This window comes from Epinephelus lanceolatus, chromosome 7 (assembly GCF_041903045.1).
Source record: "Epinephelus lanceolatus isolate andai-2023 chromosome 7, ASM4190304v1, whole genome shotgun sequence".
In the NCBI taxonomy this organism is placed as follows: Eukaryota; Metazoa; Chordata; class Actinopteri; order Perciformes; family Serranidae; genus Epinephelus; species Epinephelus lanceolatus.
This window is the reverse complement of record NC_135740.1, coordinates 40,245,461-40,273,417: the sequence shown is the minus strand read 5'-3', so window position 1 is coordinate 40,273,417 and position 27,957 is coordinate 40,245,461. Positions and strand designations below refer to the sequence as shown.

The window sequence follows — 27,957 nt, the reverse complement described above, 5'->3', positions numbered from 1 at the left end:
CACTCTCTGTTGGCTGTCTCTTTATGGTTTGAATCAGCTACTCTGCCTGTTTCTTCTTCTACACTCCTATATACACAGTATAAACAATAGATTTACACAGTTCATCAACAAGCAGCTTTGACTTTATCTTTCTAAAATGTTCTAAACTGATCTGAATCTGAAATACAGTGGATCGTAGCTTTTTTGGCATGTGACCCCTAAAAGGCAGTTTCTTCACAGCTTGTCTCATTTTAGGTGAAGAAGGCAGAAATCAAATATATATCCAAATATTTATCTTTCACATCCCTTTGATTATATCAAATCTATTTTAGTACCCCCAGTTCAACCCTATGGCCAGAATAAATAAATAAATAAACTTGGTTATGGTTAGGAAAAGATCATATTTTGGTTTAAAATATCAATTTCTGGTGCCACAATTAGAGCTTAGATTCTCTGCCCGAGCCCGAGCCGGTCCTGACCAGGCCGTAATTAGCCACAATCACCACTGGAAATGCCACCAACGTTTAGCTTAAAAACACATGGTTTGAGGGGCACAATTTGCCACTGGAAATGCAGTCAGTCTTCCTAAAAAACTCAGTTTTGGTGGCAAAATTGCTGCTGGAAATGCTACAATCTCACTAAACACACCCGGTCCAGTGACACAATCACCCTTAAAAAGACAGCCAATGTCTCGTTAAAAAAACATCCAGTTTTGGTGGTTCAATTGCCGCTGGAAATGCTGCAAGGTCTTGCTTAACCCACCCAGTCCAGTGACACAATCGCTGCTAAAAATGCATCTAATGTGTTGTTATAAACACCTGGTTTTGGTGGCACAGTTGCTGCTGGAAATGCAGCAATGTCTTGCTAGAAACAACCGGTTTTGTTGTTTGTTGGTCTCGAATGTTGGTCTGCAGCTTGGCAGCCGTCGCGCCTAGGTAACACACAATCCATCGTCCTCTCCACCTCAGCTTATATACATGTAATCAGAACTACATCACTTTAGAAATGTTTATCTGAAACATATGAAACAGAAATGTACAATTCCAACAGTTTTTTGTTTTTTTTGGCAGTTCTGACACACAACTCAAGCATTTTGCCTTTTTCTTTTTAAAGTTAGTTAAGTTTCCATGAATCTCTCTTACTGAAATGCTGTATTACTATATCAAACTTGTCAAAACGTCTTTGCACCTCCTGCCTGGCTGAGAGCCAACAGAATTTCCACCATGTGAATCAGATGTGATGCAGCCGCGCTGCAGCTAACAAACTATAAAACATGACTTCTACAATGACTCTATCTGCGTCGGCCCGTCCAGTAACAGTGTGCGTGCTGACACACGTCAGACATAAAGCCCAGTCAGAATGACGTGACGAGGAGCTACATCAGATACAACAGGAGCGCTGTCAGAAAGGTTTATAAATAGAGTTACTAGGGTGCAGGCTGTACATTTTTCGGCTGTGACTAACAGAGTCCAGCAGATCATCCTAATGTGTACGTAAATCTGTCAACCTGCGAGAAACCATGATGAAAGCCATGTCCACCTCAGACACAGTAACTGAGACAGATGAAGTTCTGAGTCAGTGAGTCTGATAGAAGCTGAATAGAGACTGACAAAGATATGCAGTTTAATTGTGTGTATGAGTAGTTAACTTGTAAAATCTTGACAGTTATTGTTTCAAAAGTTAGACAGATAAAAAATACAGAAATAGCAATAGTCAAACTCCAAATCTCTCTACAGTACAGCTGAATAGGCAGCAGAGTGCTGGTAGAATTCAGATGACTTTATCTGAGTGCATGCAGCTGAGCTTGGCTGTTTACCTCCCCAGTAATATAACATTTGTCCACTAGAGGTCGTAATTTAAGGTTACTACAGTTCAGCTACAGTGGATCTGACATCTCCTCCTGCAGCAAAGAGCAGTGAAGCAATGATGGAATCTAATTTTGCACTTTGACATATTTTTACCACTACTTAACTTTGTCATTCTGCTGCAACCATTAACCTTCATCAAAAATGATCAGACCACCAAAATAGTTTTAAAAAATAAGTAACATTTCTGTTACACAAATCTTGTCAAATACTGGAGAGAATTGACACTTCGGGAGTCTAAAAACTGGAAAAATTAAAGGGCCACTACGAAGGACTTGGTGGCATCTGCCGGTGAGGTTGCAGAACTGAAACGTCTCCTGTGTGCCAAGCATGAAGGAGAACTACAGTGGCCATCACTAAAATGTGAAAACACAAATAACCTTGCTTCTTACTTGTGACATAACATACAGCGTGACATCTTTGGGCTCCTAAAACACAATCTAATGAAACAATCTTCGGTTGAACTTCTCACAACTTAAAGAAATGCAACCTATGAGTTGCAAGGAAAATCAAAAAGATCAAGAAACAGTCATCTATAGATGCAAACAGCATCTGTACTAAGCGCTTTCATCTTTGCACCATTACACTTTTTTTGTTAAGAGATTTTGGGTAATTCATATTATTTGATATTTTTAATGTCATGTCAAAAAGGCAAGCTACATATTGAAGGAATAACCCAAATGCATGAGCAGAAGAGTTCAGAGACTTTAGAATCTATGAGATTCTTTCAGAGGCTTGTGGTGGACTGTACCAATATCTTGCTATGGCCACACCAGTCTGTAAAAATAATGGGCATAGCTACCGTGACATCACCTATTGGTTTGTGGACTCCCATCTTGAAGCCTTGAGTTTGGCATTTCGGCAATCGCCATCTTGGTTTTTTGGAGTCAGAAGTGACCTTATGCTGCATTCAAATGGGCTTGTATTTATTGTGTTCAAGAATCAATATGAACGCCCCCTTCTTATGGTATCCACAACCTCATTAGTGAACTCTGAGATCTCAGAAAATTTCTACTTCTTTGTGCACTCAACAAGGAGTGGATCTGACTGAGAGCTGAGGATACTATTGGTAGAGAGCCTGTCACTCAAAGAGGCTTGCCCTTTATTATGTATAACTTTAAGCCTTGGTAAAATGTAAACCAGCAAGTAATATAAAAATTCATCCCCCGTACAGTTGTCACGAAGGGGAAAATTACCTATAGGAGACCAAAACTGCTTACTCCTGCTGTCAGGTTGGGCATTTAACATGGGAGTTTATGGGGAGTGACCGGCTTCGGGAGCCACCCTCAAGTGGCCATGGCCGTTTTTGCATTTTTCAGCGCTGGAGGTTGCCACTTTGTCCACACATACACAGGATTTTTTTTAGACATATTTTATTCCTATGGCCTTTCAAACTGCGTTTTAGGTCACTGAGAACGGACCTTTTATAAAACGCCTTCTAGGGTGAAGATTTTCAGAAACTACGTATTTATTTTTGACATGTAGACGGTGCAAACTGAGTTTCTCTTCTTTGTTAGAGATTTTCTTTAAACAAAGCTTGTGTGGAAGAGATTTTTTTTGAGATAGAAGGAGCAAAAAGGCCCATTTTCAGAACTTCTGATATGTGTGGACAAATGTTGTTTTTATTTTTCATTTGGCACCCATCTGTGAGTCTTTACGGGAACAAATAGACATTTGATTAAAGGACAATGACCTCTGACCTTATTTTGGATTTTATCTTATCCGATTTTGTAGTTTCACAGCAAACAAACATGAATGTATTTTGACAGAAAACAGTACACGCACACATGGTCATGCCTTAATACTGAGACCCACTCCTGCTTTCTCTCCAGGTTTAAAAATCCTACCTTTCATTAAAGGATCACAGTGTTCAACCTGGATTCCCTCGGTCAGTGCACATGATGTAAAGCGCAGATTTTCTTAATAATTTGTGTGCTCAGTGGAGGCTTAAAGGGGATTTGAGGTGACCCCGATGAAACAGACTTTAATAGGTCTGGTATGAGTGTACATTACATTACATTCGAAACTGGCCGATCCGTGATCAACTGTAATTACGTGCTGATTATATAACACATCTGTCGTCAAGAAGTTGTTTCTGGGGCTCGGTACAACTCCGAGTGGACAAACAAAAACTTCCCGCATGACATCAAGATTTCCATCCATTCTTACGCACATGCAAACATGCTCACAAAGAAAAAAGAATAACGCACACACAGAAACCCGAGCCACTTGGCCTTGCCATCCTTCCCTCTGCCTTTCTCCAGAGATGAAGAATTAGTTTAAAGACTCTCTGATCTATAAGCAGGTTGGTACTGTACTGAAGGCAGGATGTTAAACCCCCACCACAACGTGCTTCTTGTGTGTGCGTGCATCTAAAATCGAAACCATAAGTGTGTATGAGTGCATGCTTCTCTGCAGCTGTGCAAGGTGGGGATCTTGTGCGTGACCCGAGCGTGTTGCAGCCGTCGCAGTGCCGCCCCCCCATTTTTATTTTGCAGGAAGCAATGCGTCGGAGCGTATGTTCCCCCAGCAGCTCATTGTTACCTGCAGCAGCAGAAGGAAACAACTGCAGTTCCTACTTGATGTGTTTTTGTGCCTCTTTGTTCCTTTCAATGAAAGCAAAGAAGGAAAAAACAGATATCAACTTGTAGGTACGTGTGTGTCTGCGTATGTGTGTGTGTGTGTGTGTGTGTGTGTGTGTTGTGGGGCTTTATGTGTCTGTTTATGTCAATTGAAACAATGTGTGGCAGTATGGGGCTTAGTGAGGGTGCATCCTTACCCATACCACACACAAACACACACACACACACACACACACACACAGTCAAACCTAAATTTACAGCTTTTAATTTTTGCTCTATACCTAGCAGTGCACCAACAATGGATCAAATGATTTAGTGTCCGTGAAAGGGGTCTCTTGTAGTGTTATAATCATCACCCGACTCTGCAGTTCTACGAAGCACATTAGGGTCTTATTTCATTCTTTTGGTTTTACTACCCACAACTTTAATGTTTTGGCTCACTCTCAAAGGTCAGGTCTAAAAACACACTATATACAAGTTGTCCAACACCAAACAGCAGACAGAAAAAGTTAGCAACTAGCTGGGTATGTTGGGGGTCGCGGGGGGGGCTGGAGCCTATCCCAACTGACACTGGGCGAGAGGCAGGGTTCACCCTGGACAGGTCACCAGACTATCACAGGGCTGACACATAGAGACAGACAACCATTCACACTCACATTCACACCTACGGACAATTTAGAGTCACCAATTAACCTGCATGTCTTTGGACTGTGGGAGGAAGCTGGAGCACCTGGAGAAAACCCACGCTGACACGGGGAGAACATACAAACTCTGTACCACCGTGCCGCCACCCAGAAAAATAACACGTTAAAACAGTTAACGCTGATTAATTACATTCCATGGTGCCCTTTGACCCGGTGCATCACTGAAGGCCACAGTGGCTATGTCACATGATGGAGGCAGACGAGACAATGCTGCTTGGCTCTGTGAACGGAACATTTACATTAAAAAAAAAAAAAAAAAAAACAGATGAAACTGTTGAGCATCGTTCTCTGCAATTTCTGCAGTAAGGAATTTTCGTACTATTTGAGTATTTCAAGTCTGAAATATCACAAATACAAAGAATTTAGCAGCAAACCCAGAGGTCTGAGCTAGCATAGCCCCTGATGCTAACGCTAGCAGCCAGGTGTTCATACATCAACTGAGTAAGTCTTGCAAAATGGACTGCAATGGACTGCAGACCAGTTGATTTAGATTAATTAATCACAGAGCATGTCATTAGTTAGATTAATTTTTTAAATCGCTTGACAGCCCTCGAATGAACGCTAAAGGCTATAGTAAGTACAGCTAAGGTAGTTGGCTGAATAGCAAAGATTCATTCATTACCTGTAACTGCTTATCCTCATGGGGATCGTGGGCAGTACATCTTGGACAGGTCGCCAGACTGACAAAGACAGACAACCATTCGCGCTCACATTCACACCTATAAACAATTTAAGGTCACCAACTTACCTAACCTGCATGTCTTTTCAACTGTGTGAGGAACCTGGAGAAACCCACACAGGGATAAATCTGCAAACTCGACACCAAACCCGCCAACCCCAAAATAGGTCAATCTCAGACTGCCTACTAATTTGCTGGATATATATTTATCATTTTATATTTCGATTTATAAAACCAACTTCAAGGGAACCTTAGACGGCATTACATGTGGATTTCAGGAGATCTGACACCCAACTCTGAAGCCTTTATAGCTGTATTTATATTCTGTTTCACCTCAGTTTGTGTTTTATTAGCACTTTATTTCCAGATTGAATGAGCCGACAGAAAGAAGCAAAGCATTAAAGCATTAAATGCATTCTGAATCTGTTAGTTCTGCTGCGGCGTACTTGTGAGGGCCTGTGTTTGTTTAGTGATTTGGGTTTGGAGACTTTGGGGGAAGCGAGCAGAGTCGAACGGGGTTGGGGAGGTTGTTGTCTCCCTCCGGGGCGCGAGGAGGTTTCTCAGAAAACACTGCCAGTCACGTCTGGCCCTTTGTGGACACTAAATCACGCTCTTCGCCGGAGTGCTTCCGCACAGCAGCCCTCAGCTCCCTCCTCAGCTGGAAATGCAATATGCCACGTACCCCAGGCGCTGAGACCACCCAGGAGGCATATGGGGTCACACACACAGAAAAACAAATGTGCATGTGCTCGTACGATCCCACACACCCCCACAATCAAGCACATTCAGATACACACATACTGTATATAAGCCAGTATGCATGTCCTCAGGATGTGAGGTGGATTGGTTTGTGGCATCGGGGGTGAGGGGGCAAAGGAATTTCACAACAAGTGGTGGTTTCAGTGGTTTCTCTCACTGGGATCTGAATACCACAGAAGCTCACAACTTCCTCTTTGGCAAATATCAAAGGATGGTTGACCCTCTGTGTTCAAAGAGGCTCCAGCAGTGTCAGACACTCCAAGAAAACATCTCAAAAATCTGTTAAAAACTAATTTAGGAAGGAATAAGTCACCAGGAGTTGTGGTTTTGGGCAAAGCAGAGGTGGAGTCAAATGTACCTAAAGCTCAATAACAAACTGTTGTTCGTATGCTATTTGTTCGTTGGTTGGGTGCCTGAGCCCACGAGGCAAACCAAACTGCTAAAAGATGGTGAGTATTTTTTGGCCAGCTGGCATGTGCGACTTTGTTTTGGTTTCCCAAATTATATTGGTTTCAGGAAGAGGAAATCAATGCAAGGAACAGCACAACTGCTTTGACAGTAAGTGTGGATGTTCTTGGTTTCAGTGGCAGTTTTATGATATGGATTTATAACGTTGTCACAATCTATAGCTGCATTTCTGGGAACAATATTTAGCTGCCTTCTGGGACATTTTGTACATCATGTGGTTCAGAGGAGAGGGAGGGAAAAAAACACTGCAGACCACATTCAGACTGTCAGGAGCACATGGCTGCCAAACCATTCTGGATGCCATCAGGTGGCTACGAGTAGGGAACATGTTTTGTTTTTTTTAAATTCCAAAGCATTTCGCTCTCTATGTGACTGTAGGACAGTATTCACTTGCCTGCTTCTTTGCAAACAGCTGCAAGGTCTGCTCCCACGTATCCATGAGCGGCGTCGGCCAGCTGCGTCACCTCCTCGGTGTTGGCGCTGCATGGTACGCAACTCAGCTGCTTCTGCAAAATATCTGCACGCTCTGCAGCACCAGGAACTCCCACCTGGCGTCATGAAATCAAAAAATAAAAAGTGCAGAACAGAAAGTTTCATTTACACTCAAAGTAATTGTGCTAGAGCCCTAGAAGGAACCTTGAGGAACCCTAACCCATAAATGGATGGAGTACTACAATGATTGATTGATTTTTAATGATCCTACACACAGCAATTATCCACATAGCACATAACTATTTAACAACCTGCTTCCACTACAGTGTGGCAGTACGCACCTCCAGCTCCTTGTCAAAGCGTCCTGGTCGACGCAGGGCGGGGTCGAGGGCATGGGGCCGGTTTGTGGCTCCCAGGACCAACAGCTGACCTGAGTGACCCTCCTGGAAGGGGCAGGAAAAACAGCAGAGATCAGTCTTGACCTAGTAATCATGGTTTAATGTCATGTCATGATATTTTCCTTGAACCAAAGTCAGTATTTAGTGGATTACCTTGTGAGGCATCAAAATGACTTTGAAAAGACATTTAGCCAAATAATGTTTTTATCCAAATATGGTTTTAAAAAAATCAAAACGTTGACGACTAAAATATGTCGCGTCACAGCAAAGGGGGTTATTGGTTCGAACCCGGGGTGAGGGAGCCCTCCTGTGTGGAGTTTGCATGTTCTCCCCGTGTCAGCGTGGGTTTCCTCCAGGTGCTTTAGCTTCCTCCCACAGTCCAAAGACATGCAGGTTAACTGGTGTCTCTAAATTGTCCGTAGGTGTGAATGTGAGTGTGAATGGTTGTCTGTCTCTATGTGTCAGCCCTGTGATAGTCTGGTGACCTGTCCAGGGTGAACCCTGCCTCTCACCCAATGTCAGCTGGGACTCCAGCCCCCGGTAACCCCTAACAGGATAAGCAGTTACGGAAAATGCATTAATTAATCAATGAATGAATGAATGCTACATTGTGAACGACAATTCTGTGTTGATATCTACAGGATGAGAGCCGGTTAATGTTAGCTGTTAGCAGCTAGTGACCGGAACTATCAGCTGACAGAGGTTGTACTGATTTACTGATTTTGAGGTTTTGACAGCAATATAAAACAGATATTAGAAAGGAAATATGATATATCATATATAGTAAAAAGACTTTTAAAGCACTTAAAAAAGATGTTTTTCATGTGAAGGACGGTTATATTCAAGGTCGTTTCATAAATGTGTATGATTTAATTTGCGCTCCCTCAAAGAATGACTTTAAAATGGTTCATTTATTTTTTATAATAAAGATTTCTCTGTTTCCCTGGCACAAAAGGGGGAATAAATAACAACAAAAAACATCAGCGTCAGCCATCGGCCATATTGTAATTCTAAACATCCGTATCAGCCTAAAATTTCACAGTCAGTGCATCCCTAAAAATAACAGATGGAGGACAAGGAATGGTACATTTCAAAGTATCACTGCCAAATCTGTCATGTTGGTGAAGACATGCACCCAGAATTACATGCAAATTGTTGCTTTGAGTTATCAATATCAACTTTCTGGGAGCTAAGTAAAACAGCCCTGTGTTTGACTTCATGACCACGCATTTGTGACTCTTCTGTGGTTTTAATAAGCAAAACCTCAGAGAATATTTGACCCTGTCTGATGCAAAACTTGTGTTTCTCCTATCTTTCTCAGGGTGGTCTGCCTGCAAGATGAGAATACTTTTTTTCCCCCACCTTTCAATACCACCAGGATAATTGAAACACAAATAAATTACAGTGCAGGCAAGAATGCTGAGGAGCAGAACTGCTTTCTCCACATTCCACAAACCAATCAGCGCTGATGACCTCGGATCATCTGGACTGGAAAACAGGCAGGAGCAGGGAGCCGGCAGGGCGTAGGTGTATCTGTGTTGTATCACCGATCCAAATGAAGGCTCGTTTCTGCCTGGGCTCATGGAGATGTACTTTACTGATAAAGCTATGCCAAATTGGCAGGTCATGGCAACCTTAGGTGATTTGTTTCCCAGGCTCCCGTTGGGCGTGTGTGTGGGGGGGAAATCATCTTTTTTCTCATCAGGCACTCACAGAGTGCTCAGAGGACAAACAACGCCCCAGAGACACAACCCACAGTGTCTGAAGGGCGTCCAGCATGCAGAGATGGTTTCTGCATGACAATCTGCATTTGCAATGAGGACATTTCCTGACAGAGCCACGTTCTGCTGCAGAGAGCCATATTCTGAAGTCATGTGTGTGCTGAACACGCGCCGATCAATGTAAAGCAGGCCTTAGAGATACTGATGGTTGATAGAATAAAGAGAAGACTGTCCATTTCATGCTGCAAGCTCTGGCCAAGCAATAAACATGACACACAGAGAGAAGCAGCTATCATCACCCGGTGTATAACTGACCGGAGCAGATACAATCATCTGAATAATCAACAGTGGTTTTCAAACTTTTCAGAACACCTCAGAAAAATTTGGCTCTCAAGTACCACCACTGTAGGAGGCCGAGCAAAGCACCCCAGACGTCCCTCTCCACAGCAACCCTTTCCAGCTCCTCCTGGGGGACCTCAAGGCGTTCCCAGGCCAGATGAGATATGTAATCCCTCCAGCGTGTTCTGGATCTGCCCCGGGGACTCCTACCAGTAGGACACCTCTAATGGGAGGCACCTCTAATGGTTGATCAGATGCTCAACCTCAACTGATCCCTTTCGACACAAAAGAGCAGCGGCTCTACTCCGAGCTCCCTCCAGATGTCCGAGCTCCTCGCCCTATCTCTAAGGCTGAGCCCAGACACCCTTCTCAGGAAACTCATTTCGGCCACTTCTATCCGCGACCTCATTCTTTTGGTCATTACTCGGAGCTCATGACCATAGATGACAGTTTCCAGTGTTTGTAAAACCATTAATTGGACCTCCATTCACTATCTTGCCATCACAGTTTAGCTCATCATAACTAAACATGGACGTATGCGTACGCTACATTCATGTATGTGATAACATCAATATATTTGAACAGCAAAAATGGCAAAAACATTTTCAGCAGTTCTGGTGTTGATTCTGCACAGTGATATGATTGGCGGGTGTAGTTCAGTAAAAAGAGAATAGTTCCTACATGAAACTGCTCACAACAAGGTCTGTGGATTATCATGAGTTACAGGGTCATGATTTCTGGAAAGAGACATTGCTGTTGAGCACTTAGAGCCTCAAAAGAGTGCCATCTAATTCCATTATACTCAAGAGAAGGCACTTATTTCTGTGGCCGCTATCTTCAGCACTCTGCAACTCACACTAAAACAATCTTGTTTGATAAATAGCACTAACGGTAAGAGGAAAAATATGTATTTTTGATTTTGGGGTGAACTGTCCCTTTACCCTAAGACTCATCACCTGTTAGGACACATTATGGTTGAAGGATAAGGAGGATACTCACTGAACCAATTCCATCCATCAGAGTCAGGAGAGAAGCAACGACTCGTTTCTCCACCTCATTCTGCGCTCCCTCTCGCTTTGGACACAAAGCATCCAGCTCATCGATAAAGATTATCGCAGGTTGTCTGTAAATCAAGAGAAAATGTTACACACTAACACTAGACATGATGTTTACAAAATTTTAGATTTTAAGCAACGGAAAAAATGTAAGTAGTTCTGTTTTATTAAATGTTTTTGATGTTTGATTTTAGATGGTACGCACATTAATCTTTTTCTAATGATTGCTTTTATAAATTACATGTATTACAAATGACACAAAATACAAAATAAACACAAGACAGGGGCCAACAAAAAGAAAACACTTAGTGTTTTGCATATACAGAAAACACTAAGATAGTGGCGATGATGGTAATTTAAGGGCATGGTCAGCTACATTAACTACAGTTTACTGAAGTTTACCTCTGAGATGCTTCTGTAAATATCTGCCTCAGCCTCGCTTCTGTTTCACCATAGAATCTGCAGAGACACAAAACAGCATACATCATGAATGAAGAAGAAGATGAAACAGTATGAAAATAGCATTGTAACAGTATTGCTGAAATGTGCTGAAAAGGTACCGATGCACACATTGAAATAATTTCATTAAATTTTCAATTTCAGGTGTGCTAATGAAAACTACAAATAAGCACCACTATGCATTTTTGTTTGTATAAATATTAAAATAATGACATTGCCAATACCTTATGTAAGCATATGACACCATATGAAATGTGTGAAACCTGAGAAATCAGCTTGATTTCTTTTAGACACATGGAAAGGAGGCAGTGAGCAATGAAAGAAGAAATGACCAAAAAACTAGCAAGAAATTAGTAAAAAGACAAAAATAAAACAAAAAAATAATTTTAAAAAAGAAAGAAAAGTTAAAAACAAACTAACAAGGAAATGACCTGGAAAGAGTGCTTGAATATTATAATAATTCTATAACCTAATTATAAAATGTAAAAATATTACAAATACTAAAAAAATAGATTTAGAATATTAAAAAAAAATAATAATAAAAAAAAATGATAATAATAATAATAATAATAATTTTTCCCTTGCGTTTGAAAATATTTTTCGACATTCATTTTTTTCTATTTGCAATTTGTGGGACATTTTCTAACAAAGTTGCTCACTGCCTTTTTTCCCCATGTTTCTGAAAGCAATCGCACCCGTTTGCTCAAAGGTTCAAAGGTTTAAATACTTGTGAAGGTGTCAGAAAGCAGCACAAAAAAGTGTTGTCACTCTAAGTTTCAAAGGGTTAACATAAAGACAGCCTGTCTTTACAATGCTCGCTGCAGTGTGTGTGTGTCACTGTGGATGAGGACAAGGGACCAGTAGCATCACTGGGTTTGCCTGCTGCACGCCCACTCTGTAAACAAGGGAACAGCAAAACAAACCCACGCTGCATGCTGCACCTGCATCTGGGAGACTTCTGTTAACTCTAGCTGACACTGAACAGTATTTACTGTGAGCTTTTCAAAGCACGGTATCAAACACAGTCTTAACGATAATTCAAATTTGAAACAGCACTACTAACCGTCTGAAAATTCCCTGTGGTGTACCATAAAACCAATAAGCATTTTATCCCTTCTCATTAAGTAAATTAAACTGCTACGATTTAATTATGACTTCAGATCACGTGCAGAGTTATAATTCTGTTGTCCACACATAATAAAATCCTCCTTATATATTACACTGGGACAGGAGAGTAATGTTTGTGAGCAATATGACCGTACTTGCTCATGATCTCTGGGCCGTTGATCACCGTCATGTGAGCTCCAACCTCATTGGCTATAGCTCGTCCAATCATAGTTTTTCCTGTGCCGGGGGGACCGTACAGTAGCACTCCTCGGGGAGGTGGAATACCTGCACAGAAAACAGCTTGCAGTTAGAGTTAGTTTTAGAGTCTAATGTATGCACATGGAACGACACTGTGCTGTCTGACGCACCATAGATGGAGAATAAAGCGGGGTGTTTCAGAGGAAGCTCAATGGTTTCTCTGATGACGTCCAACTGGCTGTTGAGCCCGCCAATCATGCTGTATGTGACCTTTGACCTTGCAGCTTCTGCATCTGGATCCTGCTGCCCTGTTCTGCCTCTGAAACTGACTTTAGTGGAGCAGGAGAGGCAGTAGAAGGTGTCAGTACTAAGAGCACCACCAGGGGGAGCTGTGGGGATTTTCTCTGCCTGCTCTGAGCTCAGTGAGCCCTCCATACTGACGGCATCCTCCGCTGACCCTGCAGGAGGATTCTGGGAGCTGCAGGATGGGGTGCAAGGAGCAGAGGGTGAGGAGAGAGAAGGGAGGACGGTTGGTCGGCGTGGGGTGCTGGCTGCAGGCCCCAGCATGTCTCCAGGCGTGCTTGGTGCCCCGTCAGCGCTGTTGTCATCCACAGTGAGCAAACTGAGCTGCAGGGACAGGTCGGCTGACGTGGAGTCCAGCACGGAGTTCATCACGGAGGACTCCTCCGGGTCAGGGCCAAGTCCTGAGGGAGGTGCCGGTCTGTGGAGGGTGACGCCATCCTCCCCTCTTATGGTCTCGACCCGGAGACTGCACGAGCGGCCAAAGTAGGTCAGGGAGATGGTATTTCCTGGCAAAATGATGTTCTCAACTGGCACAAGACAGACAAACCAGAAGAGTTATTCCAGTCTGGACTCAAACTGAACAAGAACAGCAATTTAAAACCAGGACACAGTTTTCTGCTTTTCCCATATGGGGTAAATGTGTATGGATGATGAAAACTGACTTACCCAGAGACCTCAGGAAGAAGTTCTTGAACTCATCCGTCTCCAGTGTGTCATCTTTTGACCTGAATGAAAGTTAAATGGGTGTGACAATTAACCAGAATGAAACATCTTTTTACAACAAATCTTTTTACAAGAGCAGCTTCACAGAAGTTACAAAACATTAAAATAGGAAGAAGATAATCAAAGTTCGCCGAACATATCACATTATAATATGTCATAACGTAATATAAAAACAGATTTGTGTAGAAATGATAATTACAAATAGATGCATTCAGGCGAGCTGAATCAGTGACATCTTTTAAATCACTTCTTAAATCTTATCTGTTCAAATAAGCCTTTTATTAACTTATTTATTTTGTTTATTTAATATATGTCTTATTTTGTGTTGTCACTGGTTATTGTATTCTTTTATTCTTGTATTATTTTAATTGTTTGAGTTTATATATCTAAGTGCAATCTACAGCTGCTTCAGTTTTGATATTCTATCTTTTTTTTTTATTGTTCTTTGTATTTCTTGAAGTTGCCTCATTTTATTCGATTGAATTCCACATTGTCTTTGTAACTTTGTTTTGAAAAACGCCCTATAAATAAAGTTTATCTATTTATTCATAATTTATAATGTGGATTAATAAAATCTACACAATTGATAGTTTGGCATTTGAACTGCAGTTGCAAACAGACACCAGCAGATGGCAGTCCTTACCTGAGAAATAACATGAAGGTGTGATACACTCTGAAGGCTTTGTCAGAGGTATAACATTAGTGCTCATACTCCTGTACATTATTACAATGACTTTATCACATATGATTCAATCAGCTATTTGTATATGTATTTTAAAATATCAGCTGCAGATGTTTATGACCAACATTTAAACAGAAAAGTTGTTTTTCATTTTGCTAATAGTGCAGTTTTATGACACACATGTCACAGTGAAATATGTGACATAAGCATATTTAATGAGAGCCAGATGTACTTCACCTGTTGGAGAGAACCACCTCCTCAGCCTGAAGCACAGGACCTGTCAGCGGGTGCAGCGTCACCTCGTCCCCTGACTTCACTCTGAGGTTGTTCTGAGCACATTTCTGAAGACCGACTTTTCCACCTGGAAAGGAGGCAACAGGCCAACCTAAACACACCTGGAAGACAGAGGACATAAATAGACGAATGATTATTAAAAAAGTGTCAGAGCTGAAAAATTATCAGAGGAAGGAAGGCGGAATGCTGAAAACACAAACCATCCATCAACTAAAGGTTTAAGGACTGGAACAAAGCGCAACATTACGTATTCAACATGTCAGTGGAGTTTTACAATACAACTGTTTGAAATTATCTGGCATAGAAACTGATGAAGAGACAAGACAGCACCTCTTGTTGTCCTGAGGGACTCGTCAGTAGGACTGGTCTCCCGATGCAAACACTGGCTGACTTCATTGAATTGAGGCTCAGTTGGACTAAAGTCGATCGGCAGCTTTTGGGTGTTTTGTCGTCAGCTGGGAGGAAAATTAGGAAAAATATCATGTGAAATAAAAGTAAAGAAGCATTTGCTGTAACTGTTCTCAGGTATCAAAAAGTTGTAAGTATTTATTCTGAAGAACGCTACTGTTAATTTATCACTTTGTGAACATGTTAAAATGATTTTAACGTAGCTCGTCCAGATCGTACTTAGTCTAACTACTTCATACACTCCTGTGTAGGTGATACTATAGCAGTGTACGTTTTTTTTTTTTTTTCTTTTCAAAAATTAAAATGTCTGAAAACACACTTCAAAATAAATTGCAAGAACTTATCCTTGTGAAAATGGAGTTTCCTTCCTCATTAACATGTAAAGCAAATACAGGGGAAGACTGCAGTGTTAGGCTAAAACAGTCCTCTGTAGTAGGGGCCCCTGCTCCATCTCTCTTTCAGCTAAGGGGCCGGAAAAGGACTGAAAACTGTTGGAGTATGGTTTTGCATGCTGTGATCATTCCTCCTGACAATACTGGCCATGAAGAGATCCCTTCCTAATGTGCTTCAGCTTAAGTGATGAGGGACAAAATCCACACAGTCCTCTTTCAGTGCAGCTAAATTTTATTTGAGGCTTCAGCCGTCTGAATTAGACAAATCAAGCAGATATCTTCCAAAGTTAATCCTCTTGGTATAAAATGTCCTCTGTGCGTTTGCCCCGACAGTCTCCTGGCTGATATAAATTAACAAAGAGGGAATTTCATCTTAAAAACACTGTAACTTTGAGAGATGTCCACATGATTCGTCGCTCACTAAATATACACTGCTCAAAAAATTAAGGGGAACACCTAAATCACACATCAGATCATGATGAACGAACTATTCAAGTTGACAGTCTTCACTGATGTACATTGTATAATTTGTTGAGAACAAAATGACGTAACAACAGTCAGTGGAAACCAAAATCATCAACCCACTGAGGGCTGGATTCAAAATCACACTGAAAATCAAGGTAAAAAACATAAAGACTCTTTCATGCCTGTGCTCAGTGTGAACCTGCTCTCATATGTGAAGAGAATGGGACGCCAAAGGTGGACCTGCCAATGCTGGTGTCCTCTGGCAAATGCCAATTGAGCTGCACGGTGCTGGGCTGTGAGCACAGGTCCCACTAGAGGACGTGGGGCCCTCATGCCACCCTCATGGAGTCTGTTTCTGACAATGTGGTCAGAGACATGCACACCAGTATCCTGCTGGAGGTCATTTTGTAGGGCTCTGGCAGTGCTCCTCCTGTTCCTCCTCACACAAGGAGCAGATACCGGTCCTGCTGCTGGGTTGATGCCCTTCTACGGCCCTGTCCAGCCCTCCTCGTGTAACAGCCGGTTTCCTGGTATCTCCTCCATGCCCTTGAGACACAGCAAACCTTCTTTTGATGTGCCATCCTGGAGGAGCTGGACGACCTGTTCAACCTGATTGGACTGCAGGTATGGCCTCATGCTACCAGTAGTGATAAGAACACTAGCAGAGGACCAAACTAGAGAAGAATCAGTCAGGAAGGAGAAGGAGAGAGAAAATGTTGTCTTGCTTTTGCCTCTCCATTGCACCTCTTGTCACTTTCATTTGCACCAAAGCAGCTTGTGCTTCCTAAATGGACAGATTGATATCCCTGAAGTTTACCTGACATGGTGTTAGACTGTGATGATTAAGTGTCCCCATCATCTTTTTGAGCAGTGTAGATGAATACCCTCAAATATTCTCAAAGCTGAAAGTCACTTCCACCTCAGTCCGTTTCTCAATCCAATGCGAGTGCAGAGATAAAACTGTAAATCATGAGCCTCTTCAGTTGCCCACAGACGGCATGAGTTGTACAGTTAGAGGAGCATCTCAGCGTCCAGCAGCATCACTGAGTTCAACAGGGACCAAAGCGGATCCTCCATCTTCAAACTGCAGACTGCTTCATTTGCTGAACGTATTCACACACTAACACTGTCAAAGCATGTTAAACGTTTAGGTTCATGCAGATAAGTCTCACCTTTCTCAATGAAATCGATGACAGTGAATGAGTTGCTGTTCAGACTCCTGCAGCTTCCTCCTTCGTGGCCAGATGTTTGCAGGTTGGAGTCACTGGAGCTCTCTTTTAATAAAACTGAACTATCCCCTTCACTCCCCTTTTTGGATTTGCTTTTATTTTTCTTTGAAGACATTTTAATAGCGAAAATCTCCCCCACGTGAACGTGCAAACATGTGTAAACACGGAGCGGTGTTGTAAACTTCCTGGTTTAACTTTAGCCCCGCCTCATTTTACCGTAAAGCCTCGAAAAGCTCTGAATTAAATTTTACAGCAGGTGATATTCTTTTTGTATTGTTTGCATTGTAAACATTTGATGACAAAAATATGACTAACAATTGAAAAAACTTTGGTTTTAACTGAGAAAATTTACTATGAGAGCCTGGAACTAATTTGGCCTCGAAAATAAGTTGTGCAAAATTCCATAGAAAAATCTGATAATTTAGGGTTTCTTTGTTACCAGCAAGTAAAAACACACATCTTAAAATATTTAAAGGAATATAAAACATTACTCGGGTGTAGTCCAAAATTCGGCATACATATTATACGCCAAGGGGTGTTTTTAACAGTGTTAAACGCTTATTTTTGATTTATTGTTAGCTTCTTTACAACAGATGCCACCTTGAAGACAGCGCGTTAACAAGCTACAGCAACGTCATAAATTCATTGTCAAAATTGATATTTAGCCGGTTTAAACGGTTTTATGTCAGCCGAATTTAACAATATACCATAAGGGTTGTTTTAGCTAAAGATAATGCTGGTAACTTATCTTTAAAGTATTTAGTGGCTAAAATGTCAGTTAGGAGAATGGAGTTCGTTTTAGCACCGCAGGAGCCACGGTGTTCTGTTGCTAGCTAGTCCTCGAGCTATTTTCCCGGAGCATTACGGTATTTATGCAACTTCCAGGGCGGACGTTTACGTAACCGTACTGTACGGAAAGCACATGCCGGTTGAAGATTGAACAAACCTTTGATCGGTTGTTTATATCAGCGTAGTAACATGGCAGCCTGTGCCGTTGCTTCCAGGCTCTTGCCGTTAGTGAGAGGAACGATCTGCTGCAGAGCGTCTCGCCCCGCGCGCCCAGCTGTCCGTGCGGTCTCGTGCACAGCAGCTCGGTCTCAGCTCCACAGAGTGGACGGGTCCAGTGGTGGTCTACCGGGTAAAGTGGACCGATTCGGTGGAGTGACAGTGAACCTGGCTGAGGTCGGTTTACCGGTGGACATCAGTGAGAGCTCCTTCAGCAGGTTACTGCAGGGTAAGCTGACTGTTAGTGTGGTGTGAGACTGAGAGGAGAAACAATGCACACATCATGTCTTCCTATTAACTCACAGATCATTAACCTGCCTCAAACACTGACCACAGACTACAGTGGGCTGTGAAGAGTTTGAATGAGGGACTTGCTGTGTAAAATCAATAATAAAGAAGGTGAAAGTCAGTTGTTACATATACATAGATGCAGGTGCTTGAAGGTGCTCTTTCCCTTAGAGTCCCCTTTTCTATCATTCAGCAAACTAACAAACCCATAGTGACATATTTAATGCCCTGAAACTGTACACTAAGCATAGTGAGGGGGGCCAAGGACTGGTGAGCGTCAGAGCCACTGTCCAGAACGCAACAACCAAGATCCAGGAATACACCAGGAAGATGGCCCCCAAAGATAAGCTGCTAAGTGAATACCTCAGGCAGCAGAAACCTGAGAACACAGAAGAGAAGGACGAGCCAGTATGAAAGGACAAGGCCTGGCCAACTTCAAGAAACCCTACCAGTGGCTGGAAGAGGCTGGACTGGTGGACAGCATAGAAGCACTAATCATAGCAGCACAGGAACAGGCACTTAGTGTAACATCAATAGAAGCAGGAGTCTACTACAGCAGACAGGACCCCAGGTGCAGGCTGTGCAAAGATGCTCCTGAGGCAGTTCAGCACATAACAGCAGGGTTTGAGATGCAGGCAGGAAGAGCATGCGTGGAATGCCATAACCAAGCGGCTGGCATAGTGTACAGGAACATCTGCACTGAGTATGGGCTGAAGTCCCAAGGTCACCATGGAAGACACCTCCGAAGGTGGTTGAGAAAGACCGAGCTAAGATACTGTGGGACTTCCAGATCCAGACTGACAAACTGGTGATGGCTAACCAATCGGACATTGTGTTGATGGACAAACAACAAAAAGCTGGAGCAATCCCGAATGACAGCAGCATCAGGAAGAAGGAACATGAGCAGCTCAGAAAATACCAAGGGCTGAAAGAGGAGCTAGAAAAGAGGTGGGGAGTAAAGACAAAAGTGGTGCAAGTAGTAATGGGAGCACTGGGGGTGTGACTCCCAAACTGGGAGAGTGGCTCCAGCAAATTCCAGGTACAACATCTGAGGTCTATGTCCAGAAGAGTGCAGTCCTAGGAACAGTAAATATAAACCCTCAAACTCCCAGCTAACTTTTGACTCACTGTTTATGCTCCACAGATTCTTTGGCCCAGTGGAAAGCAGAGGGCAAAGCTGCAGTGTGGCTTCGGGTGCCCATCTCACTGAGTCGATGTGCCGCCGCCGCCTCCGCTCACGGCTTCACCTTCCATCATGCCAAACATGACCACGCTGTGTTGGCCCTCTGGTTGGGAGAAGGGGAAAGCAGGCTGCCTGGGTTTGCAACTCACCAAATTGGAGTGGCAGGTAGAGACTTTTAGACTGAAAGCTCATTTTTGACTTCTGGAAATAGCAGTTTGGCGCAAAATAATATAACTTACAATAATAAGTTTGCTCAGGTGTCATGGATCTGATGGCGGCTGTAAGACGCAGATGAAAACTCAAACATTCGAGGTTGCTTATATTTAGTACTAGCCAAAATTTCATGTATACTACTTAGCTACTATCTTGTTATGGCTATGTCATCACTCATTTTATGAATACATATTATCACAATTAATTAAAGGGATAGTTCAGATTTTTTTAAGTGGGTTTGTAAGTGGTACTTAAAATGTATTTTAGCTACCTAAAAAGTCCCACCTAAAGAAAATCAGTGTCAGTTTAAGTGTACTCTGTGTTTAGAGTATTGTCACTGCTTTACCTTAAAGTCAAGCAGTGGTTTCCAATGGGAAAGTGAAGCCATTATATTGTTCTCTTCAAAGCCAGACTCCATTGAGAAAAACAGTGATTTAACATAGTGAACACAGGAGCAGCTGGTCAGTTTGTGTCATTGTTTGACTTTCACATATAAAAAGGTTAGTTTGGAGTCATTAAAGTCCCACTCCCGTTATCAGTGAGCTAAAATTGCTGTTTTTGTCAATGGAGTCTGGTGGCTTTAAGGAGAGCTGTCTGACAGCAAGGTAAAGCGGTAAAAAAAAACTGTCAATATAGCGTACACTTCACCTGACAGATTCTTTTAGGTGGGACTTTTTTTAGATGGCTAAAAAACATTTTGCTGCTGCCCCTGTCCATAGTAGTGCATTGCTTAGCTTCCATGACAGACTCCAGCCTGCTTCTCCAAACTGGAGTTGTGCTGACTGACATCTACTGTACGTAATGCACCGACTATGGAAAAGTACCCCATCAGTGTTCATTTTGACAGCTATTTTAGATTTTGGGCCTGTCCCAATACCCACACTTCCCCTAGAAATACCCACTTGCACTTGGTTGTGCGCGTTCACGTTTAGGCTAGTGGTGTCCCAAAACAGAACTGAGGTAGTGGAAGTGGTTTCCAACACTTAAAACCCGCCCTAGATTCCAAGGGAGCCCCGACCCACACTTTCAACATAGTGGAAGATGAAATTTCCCAGAACACCTTGTGAAGTCAGCAACTTCGCCAAGTTTTGGAAAACAGTTTGTTACTGTACGATCATAATGTAGGCTATACAAACAACAGATGGTTGGACTAGCCAGCAACTTGGTTGAACACAGCATCAAAATATTTAAACAAATCGACTAGAGACGACGATCAAAATGGATCAGAACTAGAAGGCGTCGTAAGCGCCTCCTGTTTTCAGCATTTCTTCTCCGTTGATTCATCAGACGGAGAAGAATAAACATAGCACACGCCACAACACAAGCGCTGGAGCCGGCATTTTCAAACCTGAATGACTGCCGCTATCTTGCGTCGCTACTATGCCTGACGTATGCCTGCACGTCAACCATGCTGATTTGCATGAGTTAGTGTCTCATTTCTTAGGGAAAGATCACTACCCTAATATTTTTCACTTCCCTCATCAAGGGTTATCTCGCAAACGAGGGCACTCACCAAGTGGAAGATTTAAGAGGTAGAAATGGGATTGGGCCATAGTCTTGAGACGGAAATGCTTATTAGTTTTAGTCACATTTTAGTCATTTTCATCCTTCATAGTTTTAGTTTAGTTTTAGTCGAACTCAAAACGTTTTAGTTGACGAAAATTCATGACATTTTAGTCAATACTTTTAGTCAGGGTTTTTCCACGTTTTTTTATCTGTATTTTTAATTCATGTATCAGAACTCTAAATCAGGGGGCGTCGGTAGAACAGTGGATAGTGCCGGTGCCCCATGTACAAAGGCAATGCCTCGCCCGTCGGTCGCAGGTTTGAATCCAGCTTGCAACCATTTGCTGCATGTCACCCCCCACTCTTTCTCTCTCCCCCATTTCACTCTATCCTGTACATTAAAGGCAAAAAGCCCCAAAAAAATAATCTTTAAAAAAAAAAGAAGAAGAAAGAAATCAAAATCAAGGTGACAGGTTATATAAAAATTTCACATGGCCAATTTTTTTCTACAACTCCAAATAATTTCTGCACACTTACAAACTTGAATTTCTCCAGCAGTTTTTGACAGTTTCAAGGGGTGGTTTATGAGCACGCACTTCCTGATCTTTTTCGTCACAAACGTCTCGTCACATGTTGTCTCATCGATGAAAATTACGTATGCATTTTGTGTTAGTTTTAATTACCAAGGTCTATTTTTAGCTCATCATCGTCTCGTTTTCATCACGGAATAAAGGTAGTTGGCAAAACATTTTCGTCATAGTTTTTGCCAATGAAATAAACACTGTACCCCATATGACTCCACTTCAAGAAGTCTGAACTAACACAATAAAATTACATCAAAACCAAACATATGATATACAGATGGTGGAACAAAGCAGTCGCTGAATTTGTCTATAATGTATTTAAGTTTTAATTAATAATATAATTCCTTTAACTTAAAGAAATTCAAGTTTACAGCATATACTAGTTTTTCATTTTGAGTATTTAGTTTTATAAACTTATGTAATCAAATCAAATCAAGTTTATTTATATAGTATTTAAAAACAACTGCAGTTGACCAAAGTGCTGTACAAATTAAACAAATGACGCACAAATATATAACAATATAACATGCACACAAATATAAAACAGAATAACTCTGGTAAGAACAATTACATACGTAAAAAGAATATAAAATACTAGAACATTAAAGCTATGAGCAACCAAAGGCCATTGAAAACATGCACAATCTAATGTTTACGCACACTACAGACATTTATCAAATTTTCACTCAACAGTGAAGATCCGAAGCTGTGATTGGCAGAGCTTCATCTTGTGTAACGTTACATCTGACCGACAGAGCTGAACACGAGCTCCCGAGACTCACAAGCCCAAATCATTACTGATCTGGTGGTAATGTTTCCCCATTAGAGATGAGAAATGGACAGAGACTGCACTTATTTCTTTATATAAATCAGTGCCTCAGGTTTTGGAAAGGGTTAAACACACTACAGATGACATGTGCTTCAGTAGAGTTTTAGAAGATATAGAGGTGTGTGTTTTGTGTTCAGGGATAAACCCTCTTTTTTTGCTCTAGAATCAAAATCAAGTAGCAGTAATAAAATAATAAAGCTGGGGTAAACTCTGACTTACATATAACAACTTCTTATTTTTCCTTTCTAAAGTATGAGAGGTTGTTTGTTGGGCTGTTATGTATTTTCAACTTTGGCCCATTTCACTTGCGTAAATGGAAATTCACTCCTCAGGACTGTGAATGTGGGGAGAAGAGCAACAAAGGGAGGAGTTGCAGACCTGAACTGTGCTAAGTTACCGGTCGTCCAGCAGAGGGCAGACTGTGGTTTATACCTTTCAAGAGTGGATGCACTTGAAGCATGTCAGAACATGTCCAGAGCATCCTTCAGTGTGGAACAGGGTCCAAAATTTCCCCTTTTTTGTTGCCAGAATATCCAGGAGCAAACAGTGATGAAACTAATGTTAGGAATTTGAAATACGTAGCTGTTTACATGATCTGATACTCGTTTGCTCGGGTGCTTGCAAATTGTTACTTTGAATGCAAACACAAAAAGGCACACATAAAGTAAAAGAATGTGATGGTAAAGACTAAAATTATAGCAGCACTCAATAAAAAGAAATAAATAAAAAACAGGAACTGAAAAAATGATATCTTGAGTGGGGAAACACCAGAAGAAGGGGTTAAAAACTCAAATAGATAAATACACAATAACAATAAATACAAAATAAAAAAAAGGTATAACATTCAATTAAAAGCCAGGCTAAAGAAGTAGGTCTTGAGTTTGCTTTTAAAGACATCAACACTCTGCAGCCCTCAGGTCTTCAGGCAGGCTGTTCCACAGACGTGTACCATAGTTATGAAATGATGCCTTACCGTGGGTTTTTGTCCTGAACTTAGGGATGATTAAAATGCCACGACCAGAAGACCTGAGAGTTCTAGAGGGCTCATATGATGAATAGGTAGGACTAAGACAATTAACAGCTTTATAAACCAATAAAAGGGTCTTAAAATTAATTCTGAAGCACACAGGAAGCCAGTGCAGAGACTTCAATATTGCTGTAATGTGTGCTCTCTTTCAGGTCCTTGCCAGTGTACGTGCAGCTGAGTTTTGTAATAACTGTATCTGAGCAATGTTTTTCTTAGGAAGACCAGAGAGTAGAGCATTACAGTATTCAATTCTGCAGTTAACAAAAGCAGGCATCAGTGTCTCTGTGTTGGCTTGGGAGAGAAACGGTCGCACTCTGGCAATATTCTGACGATGATAAAATCCAGTTTTGGTTATACTTCTAATATGTGGTTAAAAACTAAGATTCGAATCAAAGATAACTCTGAGGTTATTCACTTGTTGACAGGGTTTTAGAGCCAGTTCTTCCTCTCTCCGAAGCTTCAGGACCAATAACTAAGACCTTGGTTTTGCCCTGGCTGAGTTGAAGAAAGTTTTCTGCAATCCAGGACTTGATATCTAAAATACAATTAAAAAGGGCCCTGATTCATCACGGGACATGGCGATGTACAGCTGTGTGTCATCAGCATAACTATGGAAACTGATGCTGTGCCTCCCTATGACGTTTCCAAGTGGCAGCATGTAAAGATTAAAAAGTGTTGGACCTAAGTTTTAACCTGCACTACAACATAGTTCAGTTTAATCACTAATTTAACAACATTTATGGGTGTTTCACAATTTGTTGTAGTTGTGGCCAGTACACCTATAACTGAACCTAACATGGTACCACATTTTAGAGGCACTGGACAGCAGTGCTCTGCTAGAAACACATTTACAAAGGAGATATGAGCCCAACTGTTCAATCTAAATACCCAAAAGTGGAACATTGGTATTTCAAGGTGAAAGTGACCTCTGCTGACTGGTATACACTGTGAATTAAAACTTACCAACTGTAACACTGCAGAACTGACTCCAGATTCAATCTGCAGGTTGACTCGAGCTGCTGATGTTTACAGTGGGATGTGGGATGTAACATGGTTAGCTCAACTGAAGAGTCAAACAAAACAGTAGGTTATAAATATTGTCCAAAACGAAGCAGAGGAAAATTCTGCCTGAGCGTATAAAGGCAGGGGTTATAATGCTGATTTATTTATGCCATGCCGAATTTAGATTTAGGTTGTAACAAAACACCTAAAGTTTTCTCCTTTAGTATGACATCCCTTAAAAGGTTTCCTTTGTTAAGGGCAAATGTTAACTTGTTGACTGCGTTGAAAGAGATTTTACAGCGCTAAAAGTTTCCATGGAGATTGTTTGTTTGCTTGGACTCGTGCTTGTGATGCCTGTTATCATTTTACAAAGTTGTCTTGTAGTTAGATGATGAAAAATGGCAGAAGAGAAGACATGAAAATCATATTGGTCAGAGGAGGATAAGATTAAACCTCTGGAGGAACACAATCATAGATAGCACAAACTACATAGTAATTTGATTCTCAAATACCAAAAAACAATTACAGGAAGAAATTGCAATAAAAAATAATTAAGTCAAATCTGTAAAACATATTTTAGACACCCAAAAAAAGTCTCACCGAAAAAAGTTCCACATCTATGCTCTTTTCAGAGCCACCAGAGTCCATTGAGGAAAAACTGCGATTTAACATTGTTGAACACAGGAGCTGATGGTCGGGAGCGTACCTATGTTCCCCGGGTCCTATGTTCCCCGCTTTGTATTGGACCGGGGAACATAGAACCCTTTTTAATAATAAGGGTTCTATGTTCCTATGTTAAACCACTGTTATTTTCAGTCTGGCTTTGAAGAAAGTGATATAACGGCTTCAGTTCCCTGTTTGAAAGAACTGTCTGACAGCAATGTAAAGCAGTGAAAATATTCTCAGTGTAGCGGACACTTAAACTGAGATTGATTGTTTTCGGTGGGACTTTTTTTTTAAATGGCTAATGTACGTTTTATTGCCGGCCCCGTCCACAGCATTACATTGCTTAGCTTTCGTGTTGGTACTCCTGCCTGCTTCTCCAAACTAGGGGCACGTTGACTGACATCTACTGTAGGTGATACACTGCCTCATACAGCTCTGCCTCAAATAATCAGAACTATCCCTTTAAATTGACAAATCAAGGGCCCATCCCAATGCCCCCCCTTAGCCCTACCCCTTGGCCCTACCCCTAGATTTGCGTGTTCCTGCGAGGGGTAGGGGTGTCCCAATTCCTTTTTGTGTGTAGGGGACATAACGAAGGGTAGTGGGTATGAAACTAGCCCTTCGGAACGAGGGATTTCAGATGCTGACTTGCCAGCGAGGGGTAGATGTTGCCATGGCTACCACCAAGCAAGAGACGGGGAAAAAAGTTTTTATTGCTATTCACGATGTCTAGATTGGAGTTGAGAGAAAGCTAGCCAGCTAGCTAACGTTACTGTCGTCAGGTTGCTTGTTAGCAAGCTAGCTCGCACTATCTGGCGTCTGTCATCTGTCCTGTTCTGCGAAATTGTCGGATTTTTCACGTTGCGATAACATGCCAGCTAGTATAACTATGCTGCCTCGTAATGTTAGCTGGTTAGCTAGCTAGCTAGCTAGCTAGCAGAAGTCCCCTGTCGTACATAACTTATTACTCTAATGGTACGTTAGTAGCAAGCATAATAGTAGCTAACATTACCGTTACGTTGTAGATGCCAGTTGGAAATGTAGATGGCTCGCGGCTTCCTGTTTAAAGTAGTTACGTATGCGTGAACGTAACCGACATGGTTAACAAACCAGTGGGTGGCCTCAAAATGGCTACATCCACACTATAATTAATGCTATTACCATAAAACTTAAATTAGTAGCCCAGGCTATTATTTACTTCTATCAGTGAACTCAACAGGCCTATATTTGGGACAGGCCTTTAATTCCTTTCACACAAAACTGTTGCTCAGTAAAGATGGGAAGTAAAATAAAATTAAGCCAGTTTAAATATTACTTGTTAAAAAAATTAGGCTTTAGATATTTTATCAATTATGAATCATTACGGCACCTGACCTACCGACACAGCACCACTTTATCCTCTTAAGACAATATTTACAACTTCTATTAGTTTTTATGAAAAACTTTTTTGATCCTTTTGATCTAAAACTATAAAACTATAAACTATAATCGAGGAATAGGCACATAACTTCAGGTAGCCAACAACCCAATTTTATACATCTGAAGAACGTCTATGAAAAAAAAAGGACTGCATGGCAACCAGACCAGGCCTCCAATTGAGACAGGCCTTTATTAGTCAAAATGTGTAGACACACCAGGCTAGTAAAAGGGACTGGGCGTTTAATTGGGACAAAGCTTTTAATTAAAGTTTTAGGGTATATAGATGGTATTCTGAGAACAGGTCTGCTCTGCAGCATCTCAACCTGTCCACACAATATCTACATAATTATACTGCATTCACCATACTAAAGGATGAGTAACCTGACCTGCACAGAGCCTTAACAGGAAGTGAAACAAAGGAAATGTGTTTTGGCTTATATATAGAAATTTAAGCACTGTTATTGTGAATCATTACAAGTGTTTTACAGTTCAATACATCACCTAGTGTGTCACTGAGCATTTCTAATAATTGTATTTTGGAGAACATTCTTTTCAATGCTGTCTCCTCCACATCAAAGTAAGGTGTGTGTACAGTTTAAATCAGACGATGTGTGCCAGACTCGATGCATAACAAATATTATCTTGCATGGAAACCTAGGAAGCAAAATCAGGGTCCTTAACATGTTAAATTAATTCATGACTAAATCAGAGCAGATGAGATTTCTACATCTGACCTCAGTGTGACCTCATAGTATACAGCAGATATTACTGTCAACCTATAATTACTGTATGAACCAAGAAGTGGTGGGAGAAGCCTACATGAAATACAAATTAAGTGAAGACTTCAAACTTCGTAGTGGTTCGGAGGCCAACTGTAACCTCAAGCGATTAAGAGTCTTTTACTACAGAGCCCACAGTTCCCCTGTGATGATTGCTTCTGGGCTTTTTGTCTCATAATTCCTATTCCCCCCTTTTTCTCCCCTGCTCCATGTGA

At 41.5% G+C, this 27,957-nt stretch overlaps 2 protein-coding genes across 2 annotated transcripts in view; one reads left to right on the top strand and one right to left on the bottom strand.

Annotated features, from left to right (window-relative positions):
• The window catches only part of afg2a (AAA ATPase AFG2A), a 159,688-nt gene extending 141,555 nt beyond the window's left edge, over positions 1 to 18,133 (bottom strand). Inside the window, exons 1-10 of the mRNA XM_033632820.2 lie at positions 17,185 to 18,133; positions 15,078 to 15,202; positions 14,691 to 14,848; positions 13,715 to 13,773; positions 12,916 to 13,575; positions 12,703 to 12,832; positions 11,384 to 11,440; positions 10,926 to 11,049; positions 7,810 to 7,911; positions 7,431 to 7,584 (exon numbers count right to left, since the gene is read on the bottom strand). Of these exons, the coding sequence (XP_033488711.2) occupies positions 7,431 to 7,584; positions 7,810 to 7,911; positions 10,926 to 11,049; positions 11,384 to 11,440; positions 12,703 to 12,832; positions 12,916 to 13,575; positions 13,715 to 13,773; positions 14,691 to 14,848; positions 15,078 to 15,202; positions 17,185 to 17,356 (1,741 nt within the window). The 5' untranslated portion in view covers positions 17,357 to 18,133. The remainder of the gene's footprint in view (positions 1 to 7,430; positions 7,585 to 7,809; positions 7,912 to 10,925; positions 11,050 to 11,383; positions 11,441 to 12,702; positions 12,833 to 12,915; positions 13,576 to 13,714; positions 13,774 to 14,690; positions 14,849 to 15,077; positions 15,203 to 17,184) is intronic.
• nudt6 (nudix (nucleoside diphosphate linked moiety X)-type motif 6) overlaps positions 18,129 to 27,957 on the top strand; it is a 22,279-nt gene continuing 12,450 nt past the window's right edge. Inside the window, exons 1-2 of the mRNA XM_033632824.2 lie at positions 18,129 to 18,475; positions 19,679 to 19,882. Of these exons, the coding sequence (XP_033488715.1) occupies positions 18,220 to 18,475; positions 19,679 to 19,882 (460 nt within the window). The 5' untranslated portion in view covers positions 18,129 to 18,219. The remainder of the gene's footprint in view (positions 18,476 to 19,678; positions 19,883 to 27,957) is intronic.